Raw genomic sequence first — 22,080 nt, forward strand, 5'->3', positions numbered from 1 at the left:
TAACTAGCCAACAGGCAGGCAAAATGTGAAGAAAGAGAGAAAAGAACTTGCCAAATCATGTTGCATTTATTAATTGTGTTCCCACATTGCTTAGACAGTTACAGGTATATTGATGCAGCCATCAGTTAATAAGCAAGGATAAATTTTAAGTGGCAAGGACAACACTTTAATGGTTGGTTCAAAACACAAAGCCACATTATGTTGTTTTTGCATAAACAGAGAAACTTGGATTGTAACTAACTTTGGCAACATGAGACTCACAGTTAATGTAAAATGACATAATATGCTTTCAGGATTTATTTATTTTTACTCCCACCTGCGTGGGATATACAAAAAGAATGATGCCAACCATTTTTCTGCTCTACTTTTTTTCTTGTAGTATTTTATTGGTTAAGAAATAAACATAGTATTAAACACTGCAGCATAGTCTTATTTAATTGAGCAATTCGTCTGTTTTGGCAATGCCAATATAAAAGGAGAAGGGAGAGAAGGAAGCTATGTTTAATAAAGCCATAAAAATAAGGGATTCAAAGGTTCAATTTAAAAATGATTTGACCGAATTACCTGCAAAACATACAATATATTTTAATCCAATAATGGATCGGTATTTTTGGATTTAATTGCCAAATCTGCTTGATGTGTTGCCTCAAATATCACATCTTTTAACTGATGTCAGAAAATTGGTATATTTTGACTATATTCACATACACATTTGAGAGAGTGGGAGGGAGGGAGGGAGAAGAGAGCTAGAGAGGGAAAGATTATTGAATCAAGATAGATTCACCTAATTGAGTGAATCCGATTGATTCAAATATAGTTGTGGATGTTTTGTATATGTTAATGTTAATTCCTCAACCACTACTCATTTTATCCTCCAATTTATTCTCACACAAGCCATTATTTTTCATCTAGGGCAGAAGTGGTAATTAAGCATGGCATTTAAAAACAAGGAATTATTTCAACTACATTAGAGTTATCTGATCCTTGATGTAGACGTTCTGATTCATGACAGTGTGAAATTAAGTTATGTACTTCCTCAAAAAACACAAATACAAAATATTGTTTCTATCTTTGCAGGTCCCAGAATTATGTTTGACAGACTGATGTGATGTTAGATATGAAATCTTGAGAATTATTGGCCTTAGTTGTCTTAGAAATTCCTTATGCCATTTAAAGTATGAAAACTTAGTTAAGGCAATTTTATCTGGGCTGCAAAAGTCCAGCTAGCCATAAAAAGGCAGTAATCATTTTCTGTTTCTCTTTCCTCCCATCTAGTAATTCTCTTGACTATTTGCAGCCCAGATGTGGTAGCCCTAAGTGACTATTTCTTAATATTATGTTAATTTTACAGTAAGTTATTTTTATTTATTTGTTGACAAATTACAAATACATTAGAGCAGATGGTTCCTCATTTTGAAGAAGGTTTCCTATATGCTCTTGCATGTTTTTGTCCACATAAGTTCTTTATGAAATAATAAGAGCTGAAAAATCATTAGCAAACACTTCTTCTTCCATTACGATGCTTTCATCCTCATTATGATATTGCCACCAAGTAGCATATATTTTATAGCATATCACCTTACTCTGAGTTCAGCAGTTTGTTTGATTGATTACCCTATCACATCCCTGCATCTTAAGCAGACCTCTTACCCAAGTGATGAATGAAAATCAATACATATATTACAAAAGTGTTACAAAAAAATGAACTCAGACTAGAATTAGTGGACAGAATGTTCCGCGGTGTGTGGCATTTTGGAATCACATTGCTTTGCTGTCCTATAGCTCAACTGCAGTACTTTTGAGCTTGGTTCTAGGTACAGGAACCTATACATGAAGCAATGCAACCTCTGATGCTTTGTAAGGCCATGGAACCTTGATACAAAGGAAGATGGATATTATTATGAAAACCATGATTGTAAAAATAGCTACAAAAAATGGATGGCTTTTCCAACAATGTTTTCTATGGAAAATCCTGTAAACATATAGGAAACCAACATTTGTTTTTAAGAGTGAAAAATTAGATGATAAACAATAATGAATCAGTATAGGAATCCATAGCACTTGATCAGTTGTCTAGAATAATACATGACATTGGGTGGAGAAGTTCTGTGTCCCTTCACGGTTGAACACAGGCAGAGGCTCTGGGGGTGAGTTTGTGTTCTCTGCATCTCAAACTGAAGCACAAATGGTCCTGCAGTCTGCATTTTGTTTCCTGGAAATCTGTTCATATTGCTGCACTATTTGAAGGATGTTCATCCCAAAGTTCATAGCTAAATGCCTATGGAGATTGTCAGTTATCCAGATCATGGTTGTCCCAAAGGAAAAAGCATAGATTTCCAGGAAAAACTTCAGACAAATTGCACTTCAGTTTGAAATGCAGACAACACAGACTCATCCCCAGAGCCTGCACGTGTGAAGAACGACAGGATGGACACATCCTGCAGAAAGCACAACTCCACAATTCAGTCCTTTCAGCAGTTCCAAGAAGTCTCCACACCCATTTGCACTACTCAAGTGACCCCGAGGATTCAGAGATATGTCCAAGTGGCCTCAACAACTCTCTAAAAGGATGCAAATGACCAAGCTGCCTGCAAGGAATATCAATCCTTCCGTTCCCACCGTCCAGTCAGAGTTGAAGAATCTTCTTGGGTGGAAAGTGAAATGTCTTCAAAGAAAAACTAGAAAGTCCAGTTGCCTCTTGAAAAAGCACCTTTCATTCAGATACTTTTATTATTAGTGAACATGCTTTCATAATAAAATATTGTAACTCTTATATTTCTAGATTGACTTTATTTTATTATTATTGGATACGGTTCCATCAAAATTAATGTAACTTTTTTTGTTGAATTGTCCCAAACTGAGTTTCCCTGTGGTGACTTGGCCAATGGCAAGTTGGCCATTGTGAGTTATCCTATTCCCGCCTTAGTCATCCCATTGGATTGGTCCAGCTGTCATCTAACTCCATGTTAGTGATTTTATTCTCCAGAAGAACTTGAGAACTGTGCCTGCTTCCAAAATCAGACCTGTTTCTGGGATGCTACCACATGGTTTCTGTATAGGAAAGGTAAGTGGTGCTTTGGATGCTCCCCTTGGGAAAGGTGATATTCAGTAAACATCAGTGGTGTGAAGAATGAGGGTGTCAGGCCTGCAATTATATTCTTTTTAGAATTTTGGCCTGCCACACTTTCTCTTATTTCATTATGCTGTTTCATTAGTATAGTCGATGGGAGAGGGGAATAGAAGGAGTAGGATTGTGGAATGTATTGTTTTTCATTCTTTACTAGAAGCCAAGGTCATCCTTTGTCTCTGCCCTTTCACACCTGACCGGAAGCAGCTGGATGGAGATGCTAGCATGGAAGAAGAAGATTGATGATAAAGTGCCCATGTGGGCAATTCCTAGACATGCAATTGAAAATATGAATGTAGAACAAAAACACGATAGAACCACCTATAGACAACTTCTTATCTCAGAAAGAGGGGTGATGGAACTAAAATCTTTAGAGGTACTTAAAGAAGAGAAGGTAGTTCAAACGTGGTTTCAGTATGGTCAACTACAGGCTAGGTGGAAAACAGATCAAAAAATTGGCTTTGTAAAAGTTGAGGATAATTTGTTTAAACAAATAAGAGATCAAAGCTCAATGCATATAAAGAGGATATATAATGTATTAGTACAGATGGATTCTGAAACGGAACTGATTAAGGATTGTATGATAAAATGGGCTCAGAATATCGAGGAACCAATAGTGCTTGAAACATGGGAAAGAATCTGGGTAAGAAATGTGAAATTTACACAAGCACAAAACTTGAGAGAAAATTTTTATAAGATGTTTTATAGATGGCACCTAGATCCTAAAAAGCTTGCCTCTATGTATCCAAATGTTCAACCTAAATGTTGGAGATGTGGTTCTTGTGATGCTACATATTTTCATATATGGTGGACATGTCGTAATGTTAAGGCATTTTGGATAAAAATATGGTGGATCCTGCAAAACATCTTTAAAAGAAGGATAAAATTTACCCCCCAGTTGTTTTTATTGGGTATATGTATTGATTTTACAGCAGCAGAGACTAATTTGATTCTGTATTTAATAACGGCAGCAAGACTCTTGGTGGCGCAGTATTGGAAGAAGAAAGATTTACCTACAATTCAAGAATGGACTTTGAAAGTTATGAACTTAGCCGAAATGGCCAAAATCTCAGCATATCTCAAAGAACATTCAAACGAGAGATATAAACGAGACTGGAAAAAGTGGATTGATTACATAAAAAGTAAATATGGGACTAAGAAACTCCAGATAGCTTATGCTTAGTATCAGTAATAATTTAAATTGTTTAAAATTTGGGTAACAGTAAGAAGCTGAGTTCAATGTAGAGATATTTCAGACTGTGATTGTCCAAAAGTTATACCACGTATGGTCTTTGGGAAGTCGGGGGGAGGGAAGGGAGGTGGGGATTTAGGGGGAGGGGGGAGGGGGGAAATACAATATGTGTTAAATTCCATGATTGTATTTGTATACTGTGGCTTTTCAATGTTAGTGCGAAAATAGAACAAACCGAATATACTGGAAGGTAATAGATACCGAAGGAAAGAGTCGAGTGAAAGAAGAAGGAGGGTGGAGAGGGTGAGAGAGAGGAGGAGGAGAAGGGAGGGAGGGAATGGAGCGGGAGTGATAGGGTTAAGGTTAGAAAGAAGGGGAGGGGAAGTAGGCGTAGAGGGGTGTGTGAGAAGGAAGAATGAAAGTTGGAGGGGGTTGAAAGGGGGTGTATGGTAGGCCAAGGTGGTATACTGGGTTTGTATTGTAGAGGGCATTTTCTATATAAGTGAGGGCCGTGTTTATTATTCAATGTTATATGCCCTGATTAAGCACAGTGAATATGTGATTGTATAGAATGAAAACATAATAAAATATATATTTAAAAAAAAAAAAGGAAGAAGAAGATTGATGGACTGTGGGTGTGGGGACAAGATCATGAACTTTTAACTGGGTGGGATTCTGATGTAACTTCCAGAGTTGGAATTCCACAGCATGATGCCAACATGCCTGTCTTATTAAATTGGAACTTTAAGGATAGTTTTGCCTTTGACTCTGATTTAATTCTGCATGGTATTTAGAATGCTGACAGAGGGGGGAGATGCCCAAGTGTATGGGACCCAGTGGAGTGGGAAACAATGTGAGGGGTGTTTTAGAGGATTGGGAAGACCCTGTTAGCCATGTAAAGGTTGGGATATGCTGCAGAGTGGGTCTGTGCCAGGCCTCCTGGGGCCTTTCCACCATGTGATACCCTGTGCTCCAAGTAATGACCTCAATGTGGAAATCTAAATGGAGGCACCTGACTTAATAACTGCCATGACTTACAGACATAATTCTGGGTTCAATTTAGGTCATAAGTTGAGGGCTACCTGAATCCTACTATTATTGAAACCTGTGAAATATAAGTGATCGTTCCCATCATTCATAATTATGCCTACAAGTTTCTTTAATGCAGCAAACAGCAAAAGACAGCATGTTGATGCCCTATTCATTCATGACTCCACTGTTTTCTATATGATAATATGATTAGTTGATTGCCTACGTTTAGTTTTCGTTATTTAGCACATGAATTTGTATTCCTTCATCCCGTGATAAGAGTGGATGATGAACTAGAAAAAATGATAATGTTTGGCAACGTTAGTTGTGTTGGTTGTTCCTTGAACACACTGGATACTTTTTCTAGCTTTTATGAGTGGCAGTTTCAGATACATCCCTAACTCTTCTGGAAAGTGGGCAGGATTTTCTAACATCACCACTTCTAACATCCATTCTGCTTGATTAATTCATGAAACCGTCTAATTAATTGGGTCCCTTGAGGTACAAAATGGGTTGGAAGATATTTAAAACATCAAGCACAATTGCATAAAGCCTTTTTGGTACCCGAGAAAATAGGAACATTTCCCCTTCCATTTCAGGTCACTAATAGAGAAAACCTCAAGGCAGGCGTAACCAAGTGGAGCAGAGAACCCATTTCTATCTTATAGCAACCACTACAAGTAGAACATGTTACAAGTAGAAAAGATCATTGTGTTTTTAGTATTTCAGGTTATTCACATTGACTAAAATACCCCAATTTGAAAGCTTTAGTTTAAAGCAAGGTTTTTTTTAGACATAAAAACATATTAATTCTGCTATGACTTTAAACAGTTAGAGCAGTGTTTCTCAACCTTGGCAACTTGAAGATGTCCGTACTTCAACTCCCAGAATTCCCCAGCCAGCATTTGCTGGCTGGGGAATTCTGGGAGTTGAAGTCTGGACATCTTCAAGTTGCTAAGGTTGAGAAACACTGAGTTAGAGTATCAATTCCCTTGCAATGCTGTCACAGATGGTGAATGAATATAGTGACTTTTTGAAGGTAACAGAATTATAAATATTTCATACTCTGAGGGAATCGAGGCGGGTTGTCATTGACGTCAGTCAGGGTGATGTTCACGGTGGTAGTTCCTGATAATCCTCCCATCTGGCCCCCCATATCCTTGGCCTGGATGACCACTTGGTACTGTTCTCGGTTTTCTCGGCTCATGTCTGGCAGAGCAGTCTTGATTATACCTTGCGGGGGGGAAATAGAAAACAGAGGCAAAAGGAAATATGAAAAAGAGCATTAGAGTGGATTTGTCCAGCTTAATGGTGCAGTGAGTGAAAATCAGGGGAGTCCCAATTATCTTTCTAGCAAAACAGAAAAGAGGCTAAAATGGCTACATATGTTAGAATAAAAGGTGTGCTTGTGTGAGCGATAAGACAATGAGGCAGACAAACAGACAGACACACACAAATACACACACAGACACACACACAGACACACAGACACACACACACAGAGGGAGGGAGGGAGGGAGCGAGGGAGAGAGAGGGTGGGGGAGAGATTTTAAAGCAAATCTTAGTGGACATAATGTAGGCATTTACAATCTTCTCCAAAATCCCAGAGGAGCATGATCTGTATACGAATCAGATGTATCATTTCAATATACAAAAGCACTTTCTAAATCAATCCTGCATGCAAATATTAAGTTATCACCTGAGAAAAGAGAACTATACTAATGTATATATTACACAGAGGAGAGGAAAAGTAGCAATAACCATTTTCAAACTGTAATGGCAGAATCCAACTTATCAATTTATTATACTGTTGTCCTTGTTGTATGTGAACAATTCCTTCCTAGATCATTGTTAAGAAGAGAGACAACATGTTTATCCACCTAGTTCTACCCTTCTCCCCATTATCTTTTTCATTATTTTTATGCAGATGCAAAAATTAACCATGGGAAAGCCAAGATTGCTATTACCCAAACTTCTCTGACTTTGTTCCCCCCAAACATCATTATACATAAAACGGTTGTACATCTTTAAGTGAACTGGCTCAGAACTGGGTTATGTGGGAGCTGAATACTTTGTTTTGGTCTTTTGTGGCACATTAGCTATTCCAAAATATCCTGCAACTCATACAATTTAATTCATCCATCAGCTGTAGCTTCACATTCCCCATGCTCATGTAAACTATTTGCAAATTATGGTAGAGGACCAGGTTGATAAATCAGCTGCTCTCCTGTAGTTCATGGAAAGTTTTCAGTTTGGCTTATCTTACAGATTATTTCTACAGCCAGTTAAACAGGCTGATAAGGTTGGCATTTGCTGAAGTCTCAAAATTGACAAACTATTGTTCCAGAAAAAGCACCATGAAAAAAAAAAAATCAGTTTGCTTACCTGCATCCCCAAGCTAAGAAGAAACACTTAACAATTTTCTGCCCAACAATTTCTTGAAATTAACAGTCAACATTCCAGCTGAACAAGCATGTATAATATTTGAATAAATCATTCAAAACAAAAGGTGCAAAATTTTGTAAAAAACTCATTAAAGCTGTCACTTCCTATACATCATTGGAACAATGCAAAACTCAGATAACCAGAACAAAGAAAGTCATATTCTAACCTGTGTCTGGATCCACTGAGAAATATGGTTGACCCTGGAGGATGCTATATACAATTTTGGCACTGTTGCCATAGTTCGAGTCATCAGCATCAGTCGCTGTTATTTGAATGACAGAAGTGCCTGAATAACAATGAGAAGAGGGGGGGGGGAATTAAAGGAAAAAAGTTGTGTTGTTATAAAGCTATTGGAGTAATGACATTATTTATACTTTAATATAAATAAGTAAATGGATCCTCTGTCTGTCTCTCCATCTACTCATCCATCTATCTACCAGATAGATGCTTTTGATTCAGAGTGTATTCAAGATCTAGTTGAGGGTCCAATAGCAATTATGGTATGTTGTAACACAAAAAACAATTTGGAAGGAGTTGATACAGAGCCTATATCTGAATCAAGATCACGTGCTGGACTGAAGAGTTCTAAAGTTTTAATTGCAGTTGTTTTCCTTCAATATTAAGCGGCTGCTTTAAGTAAGAATCTGTTTTTTAAAAATGTGGCTAATAAAATATATAATTTATGTGGCAACAGGTTGCAATATATTTTTAACAATTTCTTTGAAACTATTTGGTTATGTAACATTTAATTATTTATGAAAATCATGATGACAAAATGGGAAATGGACACGAGCTATAACAATAGCAATAGCACTTAGACTTATATACCACTTCATAGTGATTTACAGCTCTCTCTAAGCAGTTTACAGAGTCAGAATATTGCCTCCAATGATCTGCCTCCTCATTTTACCCACCTTGGAATGATGGAAGGCTGGGTCAACCTTGAGCCAGTGAGATTAGAACTGCTGAACTGCAGTTAGCAGTCAGCTGAAGTAGCCTGTAGCACTGCACTCTAACCACTGCGGCTCTATGCCATTGTTTAAAAAAGTGAATTTATTTACACATGTATTTGGAAAGACATTTCCAAACCACTAGATGGCCTTAAAAACGTTCTGTAATTACCTTGGTTACAACAAAGAAACTTTGCAATATAAGGTTAAAAATATAACATAGAACAATTATCTCAATTTCATACGAAGCAGATTGGAGATCTTTATTTCCAATAACATTTTCCCCATCGCTGAAAACAGCAAGTTAGTTTAAAGGTTGTAGATAGGTTGTGTGATCTCTACAACCATCCAGGAGAGATTGCAGTAAAAATGGCCAAAAGTGTATAGCAACGTTTGCAGGCACTAAACTTAGAGACAATTCACTTTTAAAGATGCTGACAATTATACACTCCTATTTATTGGGCAAATAGGAGGAATTCTTGGGCAAAATTCCTAACAGTTGGAATATGGGCTTAGTTATGACTGTCTGCATTTTCAGGAAAATCATCAACATTGTCATCAACTGCCAGTAGTTGTTATGTATAAATATTTAGGTGTGTGTGTGTGTGTGTGTGTGTGTATGTGTACATACATACATACATATATATGATGTTTTCGTAGATTTTCACGGGTACAGGTATGCAGGTTTTGGTGTATTCAGGTCTTTTCCCATGTAAGATTGAGAGTATCTTGGCAATGTTTCGATGAGGTCCCACTCGTCATACTCAGGCTGGTGTCTTTGGCCTTGTGCCTGTGTGAGCAAAGCGTGATCGGAGCCGCCATCCCTCTATAAATACTGGTGGGGGTGTGTGGAGTGCTGGCTCTGTTGCTGCAAGCAAATTGATTGGCTGTGTTTTAACATCTTGATTAGTTGATGGAATTGATGTTTGCAGATTAGTCAGCTATTTCATAACATCCTATGTGGCTGAGGTGCTGGCTGTGCGCCTATTGTTCTTTTTTGTTGTAACAACCTGGGTAATTGGCTGTGTGAAGGAGGTTGCATCACAGGACTCAGGATATCCCTACAATAGAGGTCAGGAGGTCATCACACATTCGGGTCTTTTCCTGTGTAAGATTGAGATTGTCTTGGCAACATTTCGGCGAGGTCCAACTCGCCATCTTCAGGCTGGTGTTTTCGCTTTTGTGCTTGTGCGAGTAAGGCGTGGTCAGAGTTGTCGTCTTTCTATAAATCTTGATGAGGGTGTGTGGAGTGCTGGCTTTGCTGCTATAAGTGGGTTGATTGGCTGTGTAGTTGCATCCATCTACCAATCAGGATGCAACTACACAGCCAATCAATCCACTTACAGCAACAAAGCCAGCACTCCACATACCCCCAGCAAGATTTATAGAAAGATGGAAGCTCTGACCACGCCTTACTCGCATAAGCAGGAAGCCAAAAAAACCAGCCTGAAGATGGCGAGGAGGACCTCGCTGAAACATTGCCAAGACAATCTCAATCTTACATGGGAAAAGATCCGAATACAACAAGACCAACATACCTGTGAAAAAATCTGCAAAGGCAATATATATATTGTCACCCTAGAGATGGAATGAGAGGGTACAACTGAAAGTTATTTTGCATTCCACAAGAACAATGCAAAAAAAAAAAAACCCAATTAAACATTAATAGAAGCAACTAATAAAAACAACAGGAATTAAACCAATCTTATATTAAAAGTCATTCAAAGCCAAGTGAAGCAAAGAAATGTGTTTTGCTGCTTGCCTAAATATCATTATGGATGAAGCCACTTTAAAGTCCCTTGAGAGAGAATGGCATAATTGAGTTTTAGCTTCAGAAAAGAACAAAACCACTGACCTAAAGTGGAGGATCCCAAATGAGTTGAGATATGTAATTAAAAGACACTTCCCCCCATAACAACAAAATGGACCTCTGGATGTATTTAGTATGAATTATTGTCATTTTCTTATAAGAACATTAGTAATATTTTAGTATTTTTTTAAAAAATGCTGTTCAGATAAATTCCAAACCTGTTATTTCTGTGGGGGTAGCTAAAGAAGAACAAATCCCAATATCACACATTATTTAGTAAACAACTGACTTTATTTTAAGTGTAATTCTTCTGATGTTTCTATGGCTTCAGTAATTAGAGTATGAAATTAGGATTCTGGAATTGATGGCAGACAGAAGTGCCTAATGTTATGGGTTGCCCATTCTTTTAAGCCAAAGGGCACCACTTCAAGTTGTCTTGTTTCCCAAGAAATATTCTTACTGCACCTTTCTTCTGAGTTTGAATGTTTATGGTTGAACAAAGAGGCATTTATTAGAGTTGTTTAAAGTACAAAAATAGTTTTCATCTGGTACATTAAAACTGAAACCGTCAGAGACAGTTATAGAAAACAACAAGAATCTGGAGTAAATTATTATACATTTGACTAATTTACATGAAACACATATATGGTATTGGATATTACTACTGTACATGCAAAACTTTTATATGTTAGGCATAATTGTAAATAATAAACAAAGGTTGTGAAGTATAAATCTGTTTTTAGAAAATGTGGCTAATAAAAGACATGATTTATGTGGCATTATGTTGCAATATATTTTCAACATATACTGGCACACATTAAAAGTGACATTTCTGATGCCTACACACACACACACACACACACACACTAACTAACTAACTATAGTCCACTTTGAATACAAAACATAAAAAAGAGTCTTGATTGTTAACAAAGTTGATACTATATGGTACAAAGCTATTACAAAATTGAGGTGTCTTGCTTTGGACACCACAGAGTCTCTTCCAAGAAGGTAACAAACAATACCAGCCATGGAAAGGATATGTAGTGTTTCTGACAATACCACGGACCCTGGTGAAGCTATGTCTGGGATAAAAGAGAGTGAACCTCCAATAATCTTGTATACCGTCCTCACTACTCTCTACACAGCCTTCCTGTCTGAAACAGTAGAACTTCCAAATCACACAGTAACACAACATGACAGGATGCTTTCCATAGTCCTTCTAGAGAAGGAGATGATGAGATAATGAGGGGAAGGAAGATCTGCTCTTCTCATATAAATTATTACCACAATTAACCCTCTTATTTTTTTCTACCAACATTTATTGCATACTTGGTGGCTAACACTTTAAAATGTGAATAGTCTGCAGTGAAAAACAATTTATTTGAAGTGGTATGGTATCAGAACTCTCAGTAATACCAATTTTTAATAGCTCAATCACATATGCAAGTTACCCTGTAACACAACCCCTATTAAATAGCAATCATGTGCGTATAAGCCTAACATTATTCAGTAATGCATAATGGTTTGTATCCACAGATACTACTGACAAATCAAAAACCAATCAGATGAATCCACATACTTTTTTTTTAGTTTCAAGCTCCGGTGATCTTATATACAAGTTGGTGTAGTGATTAAGACATCAGGCTAGAGACAAGAGTTCTACTTCCGCCTTAGACAAAAGCCAACAAGGTCCTTGAGCTCTTCACCATGACTCAGCCGCAGGAAAGAGAAGATGACAAACCACTTTTGAAATCTTAGCAAAAAAAAGTGCAGGTAAAGTCTAGGCCCATGATAGGAAACCTATGGCACATGTGCCCCAGGTGGCATGCAGAGCCCTCTCTGTGGGCACACGAGCCATCACCCCAGCTCAGATCCACTGTACATGTGTGTACACCTCCTGCTGGCAAGCTGGTTTTTGAGTCTCTGCTGTGCATGTGTTGGTGGCAAGGCTCATGCAGGAGAGGCACATGCATGGGCAGCGGCAGGGGGCATGCATGGGTCACATGTGGGGGGATTCGCACATGCATGTAGGGGTAACACACATGCACGGGGAGTTGCATGCATGCATGGAAGTTGTGCATGCATGTGTGGGGGCAGGACACAGAGGGGGTCACACACACATTGCATTATGGGTGTGGGTGCGCGCGCATGCGCTTTCAGCACTTGGCACTGAAAAGGTTAGCCATCACTGGTTCTAGGCAGTTCCAGGGGTCAACAATGACTATGTCACAATCTCTATTTTTTTATCTGTTTCTACCTATCATTTTTGCTTCTTATTTGTCCACCCGCTAACTTTACCATGATCTTTCTTATTTTAATTCTGACGCTAGTCGTGCTGAAGCTTCTATTTTCATTCCAGTCGCATTTGTAGTTGAGTTTGTGATTTAATCTAATGTCAACAAACCTCAAGCCCAAATTTCACGTCATGTGCTCCTTTTCCATTAGTGGTTTATGATGATGGTAATGATAAAGTCAAATGGTAATTTTACAAATTAATACCATTTAACATTTACTTAAAATGATAAACGCCAATGCAGAATGACCTGTGTTGATAACTACTCAGGATTCAACCAGTAATGAGGACTAATTTAGCATGCTTTCCAAAAGATAAAATGTAACAGCAGATATTTACTATATTCCTTAGACATCAGGTTTTATTTTCACTTTGTTTTTGTATATTTTTAAGATGTTAAAATCAACATAACATAAATTTGCACTTGACTTGGATTTAGAGGGAATACAAAGAGACAATTTTAATAGACTACCCTTTGCTGTGGTCTGAATTCTATGGTAGAGTTTGGGCCCCCCAAAACCCCTCAAATTCCACTTGCGGCCTTTTATTAACAGTGAAAATTATAATAGTGTTGTCATTTATTTATGCCAATGCTACTTTTCCTTTCAGTATGAAGGTACTGTCATGAAAATCTGTCTATAATACAATCATTTTTTTATGAAGTAAATACCTCAGTTACAAAAAGTGAGATATTTTTGCAGTTTCTTTCCATTTTGGTTGTGGAGATATATACTCCTCTCCCCTCCTCACAACTATGCTGTAAATTTCTTCTTAGTTTTCTGTGAACAGATTTCATCTCTCCCTGAGGAGATTAAAGATAATTCCTTTGGATGGAAAGTTCCCTAGGCAGACAATGAGGTGGACTACTTTAATTTTCTCATCTTGGTGAGGTCATTTCAAGATGGAGTTCAAGGTCTTTTCTGCATGCTGTCAGTGAAAAATTACTGCAACTTCCAGAGGATATTATAAGAGAAGAAACATTTTTTTCTCTCAACCAAACTCATAATGCTGTTAATCTCCATCGTATCTTTCTACATTTCTTTCCCCCAAAGTGAATGGCATAGGAATGGTGTTCCAATTAAGTTACAGTAGCAATCTCATTTATTTAAATTCTAGTTTAGTATAATAATATATGTGGAGGTCACAACTTATTGAGTGACTGATCCAAATGACAGCATATCAAATTTAAGCTTTAACATAGTCATCTTTCTTCTACCTTTCCAGGATCTACATGTTGATTTTAAAAAAAGAACTACAGTTCTAAATTGTTTCTCTCTTTTTACAATTTTATCCACAAAGAATCCAAAATGATCATTACTTATTCTGAGCTTGTTACAAAGTACAAAGTCAAACTAAAGTATTGCACTTCAAGAGAGCTGATTTCAATAAATTTAGAAGGACTTTGATTTGGATTCCATGCAGAGGTGGTATTCAGCAGATTCTAACCAGCTCTGGAGAACTGGTAGCAGAAATTTTCAGTAGTTTGGAGAACCGGTAAATACCACCTCTGACTGGCCCTACCCCCATCTATTCTCTGCCTCCTGAGTCCCAGCTGATGGGGAGGAAATGGAGATTTTTCAGTAACCTTCCTCAATAGTGGGGTGGGAAATTTTACAGTATTCTTCCCCTGCCACGCCCACCAAGCCACGCCCAGCAAGCCATGTCACGCCACCAAGCCACATCCACAGAACCGGTGGCAAATCTTTTTGAATCCCACCACTGACTCCATGGATGAGAATCCTCAGGAAGAAAACAACCTAAGAAGCTTGGAAAACTTTGAAAAGTGAGATTATAAAAGCCCAGTCTCGCAAAATTACAATGAAGAAGAAGAATAAGAAATGTTAAAAGAAACTAGCATGACTGTACAAAGAACTCTCTGATAAACTGAAAGACAAAAAGGGCACGTATAAAAAGTAGAAAGAGGAGCACATAGCTAAGACAGAATATCAGCAAATAGCCCGAGTCTGCGAAGGAAAGGTAAGGCCCAGAATGAACTAAGGCTTGCTACAAAAGACAAAGATAACAAAAAAAAGAGCTTCTTTCAACATGTAAAAAACAAGAAAAAAGTCAAAGAAATGATTGGTTCATTAATGGGGGAAATGGCAAGAAGATGACGAACAGTTGAAAGAAAGCAGAACTGTTTAACTCCGCATTTTGCATCTGCCTTTAGAAGTCCAACCCATCAAAAAAAATACCGTAAAATGCAGATTATAAATGCAAATCAAAATAAGCAAGAAAATGTAAGAGAATATCTATCCATTCTAGATGAGTTCAAATCACCAGCACTAGAAGGATTATATCCCAAGATTCTGAAGGAATTGGCAGATATGAACTCAGAACCAATGAACCATATCTTTCAAAGGTCCTAAAGCATTAGGGAACTACCAGATGATTGGAAAAGGCCGATGTAGTTCCCATCTTCAAAAAAAGTTGGCGGGGGGGATGAATCCAGGAAATTACAGACCAGTCAGCCTGGCTTCTATTCCTCGAAAGATAATTAAGCAATGAATCTGCAGACACCTGCAAACAAAGTTGTAACCGGAAGTCACCATGGGTTTATAAAAACAGATCATGCCAAAAAAGTCTTATTGCATTATTTGACAAAGTGACAAAATGAGTGGACCAGTGAAATGCTGCGGATATAATTTATTTTGACTTTATTTGGACAGAAGTAAGGCATTTATAGACAACAAGCTACTACCTGAAAAAAATAGAAAAAGGTGGGTTAGACAATATCACCATCAGATGGATTTGTAACCAACTGCATTCAACATGTAGTCCTTCATGGAACTGTATCTTCATGGGTGAAACCTGCAGTGGGGAGACCCAAGACTCTGTCAGAGGTTCAATACTCTTCAATATCTTAATCAATGGTTTAAGCAAGGGGATATAAGGGGAACTCATCAAATTTGCAGACAACACCAAGATGGCAGGAATAGCCAATACTCCAGAAGGCTCAAGATACAGAAGGAACTTGACAGATTTGAACCCTGTGCCCTATCTAACAAAATGAAATTCAACGTAGAGAAAAGTAAGGTTTTACATTTAGGCAAGAAAAACCAAATGCTCAAATATAGAATAGCTGGTATCTGACTCAATGGTAGTAAATGCGCGAACAACTTGGAGTCCTAAACAATAATTTGAGCCAGCAGTATGCTACATTAATACAATCCTAGGCTGTATTAATAGAGGGATAGAATCAAGGTCATGTGAAGTGCTAATACCACTTTACAATGCCTCGGTAAGACCGCATTTGGAATATTGGATCCAGTTTTGGTCACCATGATATAAAAAAGACGTTGAAATTCTAGAAAGTGTACAGAGAAGAGCAACAAAGATGATTAGGGGACAAAACATATGAACAACTGTTGCAGGAATTGAGTATATCTAGTGTAATGAAAAGTAGGACTAGGTGTCTTTCAACTCTCTATTTCTATAAAAGTGAGAAACGTTTTACCCACAAACATGTACAGCAACAAACATGCTGAAATGTTTACAGTCTTCTAATGTTTTGTCTATTCTGTGTGTCAGAGCCTAATTTTTTTAAATTGGAACTGACATGGTAGTGTGATTAAAACAAGCTGCTATTATTACTCCACAATGCACTTATTGTGAACTGAATTTGATTTAGTCAGCATAGGAGACTCCTGCCCTTCTGTTAATAAAGCATTTCTATGGTGGTGGCAAATAGTCATGACAAAAGTCAAATTGAAGCGTAATTTCCAAATGGAAAGAAAATGTCTCCTAATTTAACATGCCAGTCTACAAGGAAGCCTCTGGCTGCAGCTGTAGTTTGATATTTCATGGCCCTAGTAGATGAAGGTTAAAAAGAATTGTCAGTTAAAAGAAAAATCCTGAAGTCTGATTCACAGAATATACCAAGCTTATGCTTATTATATAGTTTGGGAGTGTCAGGGTGAGAAGAAGTCATCGTTCATCTCTATTCTGCATTGGCTAAAATATCAAATCCTATTCTGGGCCTGCATTTCTGGAAAAAATGTTGACAAAATGGAGCAGGTCCAGAAGTGTTCGCTTAAGGGAATAAGAGGCCTGGAAGAATAAACATCTATGCAAAATAGTTGGAAGCAGCTTATTCAGTCTTTATTTTATCTTATTGTGCATTCCCGTTTATGTTTTACGTGGTGAGTTAGTGCTATGCTAGTCAAATAATTATGCAATAATAAATAAGCTATTCAGAACGGAGAAGGAACAACATGAAAACTGTTCTACAGAATCTGAAGACAGGTCTTGGGGAGGCCAGTGCAGAATTATTCAGGAGTTGCTCCAGAAGAAAAGACAAGAAAGAATAGATTAAACCAAGAAAGAATAGATTTTGGCTGGAGAACTGAAAGAAATGCCTAATGGTGGAGCTGCTCAACTACGGAATAGATTGCCACAGGAAACAATAGACTCTCATTTGCTGGATAGGCCTGTCTACTGGCCATGCTATAATAGTGGATTCCGATATTTAGGCAAATGGTCCCATTCTACATGTATATTCTAGGATTCTCTGCTTGAAGTGGTAAATTCACCTTTCAGCAAATTGCTGCAAAATGATTTAAAGGTGAAGGTTCCCCTCGCACATATGTGCTAGTCGTTCCTGATTCTAGAGGGCGATGCTCATTTCCATTTCAAAGCCAAAGAGCCAGCACTTTCCAAGACTCTCCGTAGTCATGTGGCCGGCATGACAAAACGCCAAAGGGACACGGAAGTCCGTTACCTTCTCACTAAAGGTGCTTCCTATTTTTCTACTTTCATTTTTCATTGCTTTCGTACAGCTAGGTTGGCAGAAGCTGGGACAAATAACAGGAGCTCACTCTGTTACATGGTGCTAGGGTTTTGAACCGTCGAACTGCCAATCTTTCTGATCGGCAAGCTCAGCATTTTAGCCATTGAACCACCGCGTCCCTGCAAATAGCAATAGCAATAGCAATAGCAGTAGACTTATATACCGCTTCATAGGGCTTTCAGCCCTCTCTAAGCGGTTTACAGAGAGTCAGCATATCGCCCCCAACAACAATCTGGGTCCTCATTTTACCCACCTCGGAAGGATGGAAGGCCGAGTCAACCTTGAGCCGGTGAGATTTGAACCGCTGACCTGCTGATCTAGCAGTAGCCTGCAGTGCTGCATTTAACCACTGTGCCACCTTGGCTCAAAGTGATTTAGCTGCTCTTATTTTCTCTGCCCCAATGTATAAGCTAAAGTTTTAGGTAAAGCATTCTGTTCTTTTTTTGATTTAAGTCCCATAAAATGAAATATTTATTGCTAGTGACCACAACCACTTGCTGGGAAAGGGAGAGGGAGAATGTCCCATATTCCCATTACAATGGTGATAGGTTGGAGCTTAGTAGAAGAATATATATATATTTAGTGTCACAACCCCTGGTAAACAGCTTCCATTATCTGTCAATCGGCTCGTCACAAGAGTCTATCACGACAGAAACCCAATATTTTTACTGTTGCCTTTGTTACACAGTCTCCCTTTATTTATTTATCAGCACAAATATAACACAGTGTGTGTGTGTGTGTATGTGTGTGTGTGTGTGTGTGTGTGTGTGTGTGTGTGTGTAGTTATTTGGGTTTTCTCCCGCGTAAGAAAACCCAAATAGCTAGAGACCTACATACTAACACCCGCAAAAACCTATGTACCCAAAGACTCATTTTCAAGCTCAACCAACTCCAGTTAGGATCAAGAAAGATTCTAGAGAACTGTTGCCAGTTATTATCGAGAATACTAAGCTATTCAAGATAGTAATTAACTTGGTATCACTTTGATCTGAAGGTAATAACTAAGTATACATTTTCTGAATATATTACATTTCAGAATGTAAAAATAGCTCTAGCGGGAAATTGTCTGTCTAACTGACATGTATGATTGCAAGACTAAACCTTTTACTATTCAACCCTAGGATCAATCTGGATGGGTGGGAGGAGGAGGTGGTTTTTTTAAAAAATAAATTCAATATAGTATTCCCAAACTGTCTTTCTTATACAATTGATGTTATATTTGTTTCAATTTCTGTCTTGGCTTATTGAATCTGATGCTTTAATGGAAACAATCTTCAACCAAATATTGCTGAATATGAATAAAAGTGTTCTTAGTGACCCAAGCAATATTCCTCTATAATTCTTCAATAAAATAAATTAAAGTATGCTTTTCTGGCAAAAACACTGACCTGATGTGTATGGATGATCTCATGTGTCTTGAAATAAAATTAAATGTATCCAAAAATACATGGAAGGAACAAAATTGCTGTTATAGGATATTGACAGGAATGGGCACCTGGATGTCACTTTGAAATTTTAATATGGTCAGAAATAGTTCTGCACAGTTGGCCATTGCTGTAAAATGACAAGTTTTCTTTGAGCACAAATCTCATCTGTCCTGATTATCCCTGTTTATCAAGGAGTGATCGACAGCTCAGATTTTCCAGGATAAGAAAGTTAAATCACTTCTCTAGATTGCTTTTGGGAAGAAGGCATCGGAGATACATTTCAAAATACTACACAAATTCCATTTTTCGGTGCTCCAATGAATAAGATGCTATTTGAAAAGAATAGTGATTATATTAGAAATTGAAATTCTAAGAATAGAATTTAGAGAGATTTTGCTTAAACAGAATTTCCATTCTTTGGAAATAGTTTGTGTTTCTCTGAAGAATAATATTATCTATGTGCTCTATATATGAACAACTTCAGTTTAATATCCTTGCATTTTTTACAAGTTGGTGAACATAACTAACATGTTATGAGTACTAAAGTTTTATTCTACTTCAAGTGAAAGTGGACATAAAAATTGAATACTGACTCTCTATCCCATCCCTCTGCAGAGGATAAACAAATACAATTTTAATTTAATATTGCCTGCTATTAGTAAACAAAATACAATGTTAATTAGAGCAGGGAGGGTCCCTTCCCCCCAATCTTCTAATGTTACTATTGAGATACACATAAGAAACAATTGTGCCACTTCTATCAAAATATTCTGGGATTCACCAACATCTAAAATCTTTAGTCCATCTGAAATCTGTGTTACTATTTTTGTTCTTAAACTGACACAAGTATTTAATTATAGGTTAATTTGATTTCAGATATGGACATTTGTCTGCAAATTACAGATACTCACAGAATGGCAAAATGTTTGGACCCCTTGTAGAAACTTATTTTTTTTTAAATGTAATTTTGCTCTTAATTTTTTAACAGCTAAAGGAAATGATGTTTAAAATCATTTTTTTTTTGTTTTCTTCCTTCCTTCTTATAACTAAAAGATGGTAAATTATTTCCCACAATAATTAAAATGATGAGGTCTATTCACAATAGTGATGAAATTAACATGGTGCCAAAATCTGCTCTATAATTTTTAAAAGGGTTTTTTTCACTTGCACCCCCAAAGCACATTTGTTCTTATATCTTATTTTCAATATTCTTCATTATCTTGATAATGTTTTGCAGAAATCCTACTACTTAGGTTTCCATTACTCTGAACCTCCAGAGTTGCCCACCTTCCTATAACAATGGCACAGACTTCTATACCACTTCACAGTGCTTTACAGCCCTCTCTAAATCATTTTACAGAGTTAGCATATTGCCCCCAACAATCTGGGTCCTCATTTTACCGACCTCAGAAGGCTGGAAGGCTGAGTCAACCTTGAGCCTGGTGAGATTCGAACTGTTAAATTGCAGGCAGCCAGCAATCAGCAGAAGTGGCCTGCAGTACTGCAGTTAAACCACTGCACCACCAGAGCTCATTTCTCAATATGAAAAAGTTCCATAGGAGGTTTACTCCATAAAGTCTTCTCTTGAACTCTTATGGAAGGCACACCTGGGAAAACACAATGCGCTGGAGAGAATATTGCAAACATGAGACAGGATATTCAGACAGTAGAAGTCACGTGTTGAATAAAAAGTAATGGGGGGGGGAAGCAGATACATTTTCTGCAAGGCTCTAGATACGTGAGGTGGCACGCAGCACCCTCCCTATGGGCATGTGAGCCGTTGCCTCGGTTCAACTCCACCGCGAATGCATGTGTGCCTCTCACTGGCCAGCTGGTTTTCGGGTCTCTGCCATGCAAAAGCAGGGCACGGGGCATATGCAGGAGATGCATGCACATGTGCAGGGGTGGGGCAGGCAAGGGGTGCATGTGTTCGTGCATGTGTGGGGATGGGGCATATGCACAGGGGCCATGAATGCATTGCAATTTGGGGGTTCGAGCACATGCTTTGGACACTCAATCCGGAAAAGATTAGCCATCACTGCTCTAGATGGAATATATGCAGTATAAATTTGCAGAATTTCCTGCACAAGCATGCATATAATAAATATTTTGCATTTATTCCCCCATTCATATCTTTTCTCCTCTTAATAGGGGTCCAATTTTTCCATGCTGAAATCACTAAACGTTGATATGCTGTTTCACCAAGACGCATTGAGCAGTGACAACATATACATATATATTTCTTTCTCAGGGTTCTTGCAGAGAGGCATTTGCATCAATTTGATATTGCTGACACAGCGCTAACTATCTCCATGACACTGAAGTCAGTTATTTTCTGACCTGGCTGCCCACAGGCGGTTAAATTGCAAAACCTTTAGTTTATGATTTGTGATCCTGGTTGCTATGTAAGGCTTGAGTTGAGTGATTCTCTCATTTGCTTCATTTGGTCTTAACTAAGAGCTTTTAATAGATTTCTACTAAGTCTACTTATTCTTAATCAATTCACGATGCCTGTTAATAAACTTCCCAGCTTGATTTTATCTGTTTATATAAGCCACATAAATTGAACTCTTGCATTGTCCTCACTTCCCATTCCCTGGGCTCAAGCAAATCATTTTGTTTTCCCGGATAATCGAATATAAAGCTTCTTTAGAAAATTCCACAACCATGGTCACAGGAGCTAAGAAAATGCTCAGGTGCAACATTTTTTAACAGGAAATTATTATTTATTCTTCATTCTTTTATTAATACCCCATCTTTGTTATTTTTTTTATAAAGAACTCAAGGTGGCAAACTCACACAGTGTTCCTTTCCTCTACTACTTCCACCACAACAACATCCACCCTGTGAGTTGAATTGGACTGAGAGAGAGAATGGCTGGCCTAAAGTCACCCAACCAGCTTTCATGACTAAGGTGGGACCAGAACCCACAGTGTCCTGGTACTTGATACCTTAACCACTCTACTCAAAAGTCTTAAAGGCACATCAGCTTTTTGTTCAAATAAATAGTTTGTTTGT

At 37.8% G+C, this 22,080-nt stretch overlaps 1 protein-coding gene across 1 annotated transcript in view; it reads right to left on the reverse strand.

Annotated features, from left to right (window-relative positions):
• The window catches only part of LOC116510353 (cadherin-9-like), a 66,721-nt gene that overhangs the window by 35,528 nt on the left and 9,113 nt on the right, over nt 1-22,080 (reverse strand). The window contains exon 2 of the mRNA XM_032219871.1: nt 6,414-6,581. Within this exon, the coding sequence (XP_032075762.1) occupies nt 6,414-6,555 (142 nt within the window). The 5' untranslated portion in view covers nt 6,556-6,581. The remainder of the gene's footprint in view (nt 1-6,413; nt 6,582-22,080) is intronic.

The sequence above is a fragment of the Thamnophis elegans genome, chromosome 6 (assembly GCF_009769535.1).
Source record: "Thamnophis elegans isolate rThaEle1 chromosome 6, rThaEle1.pri, whole genome shotgun sequence".
NCBI lineage: Eukaryota > Metazoa > Chordata > Lepidosauria > Squamata > Colubridae > Thamnophis > Thamnophis elegans.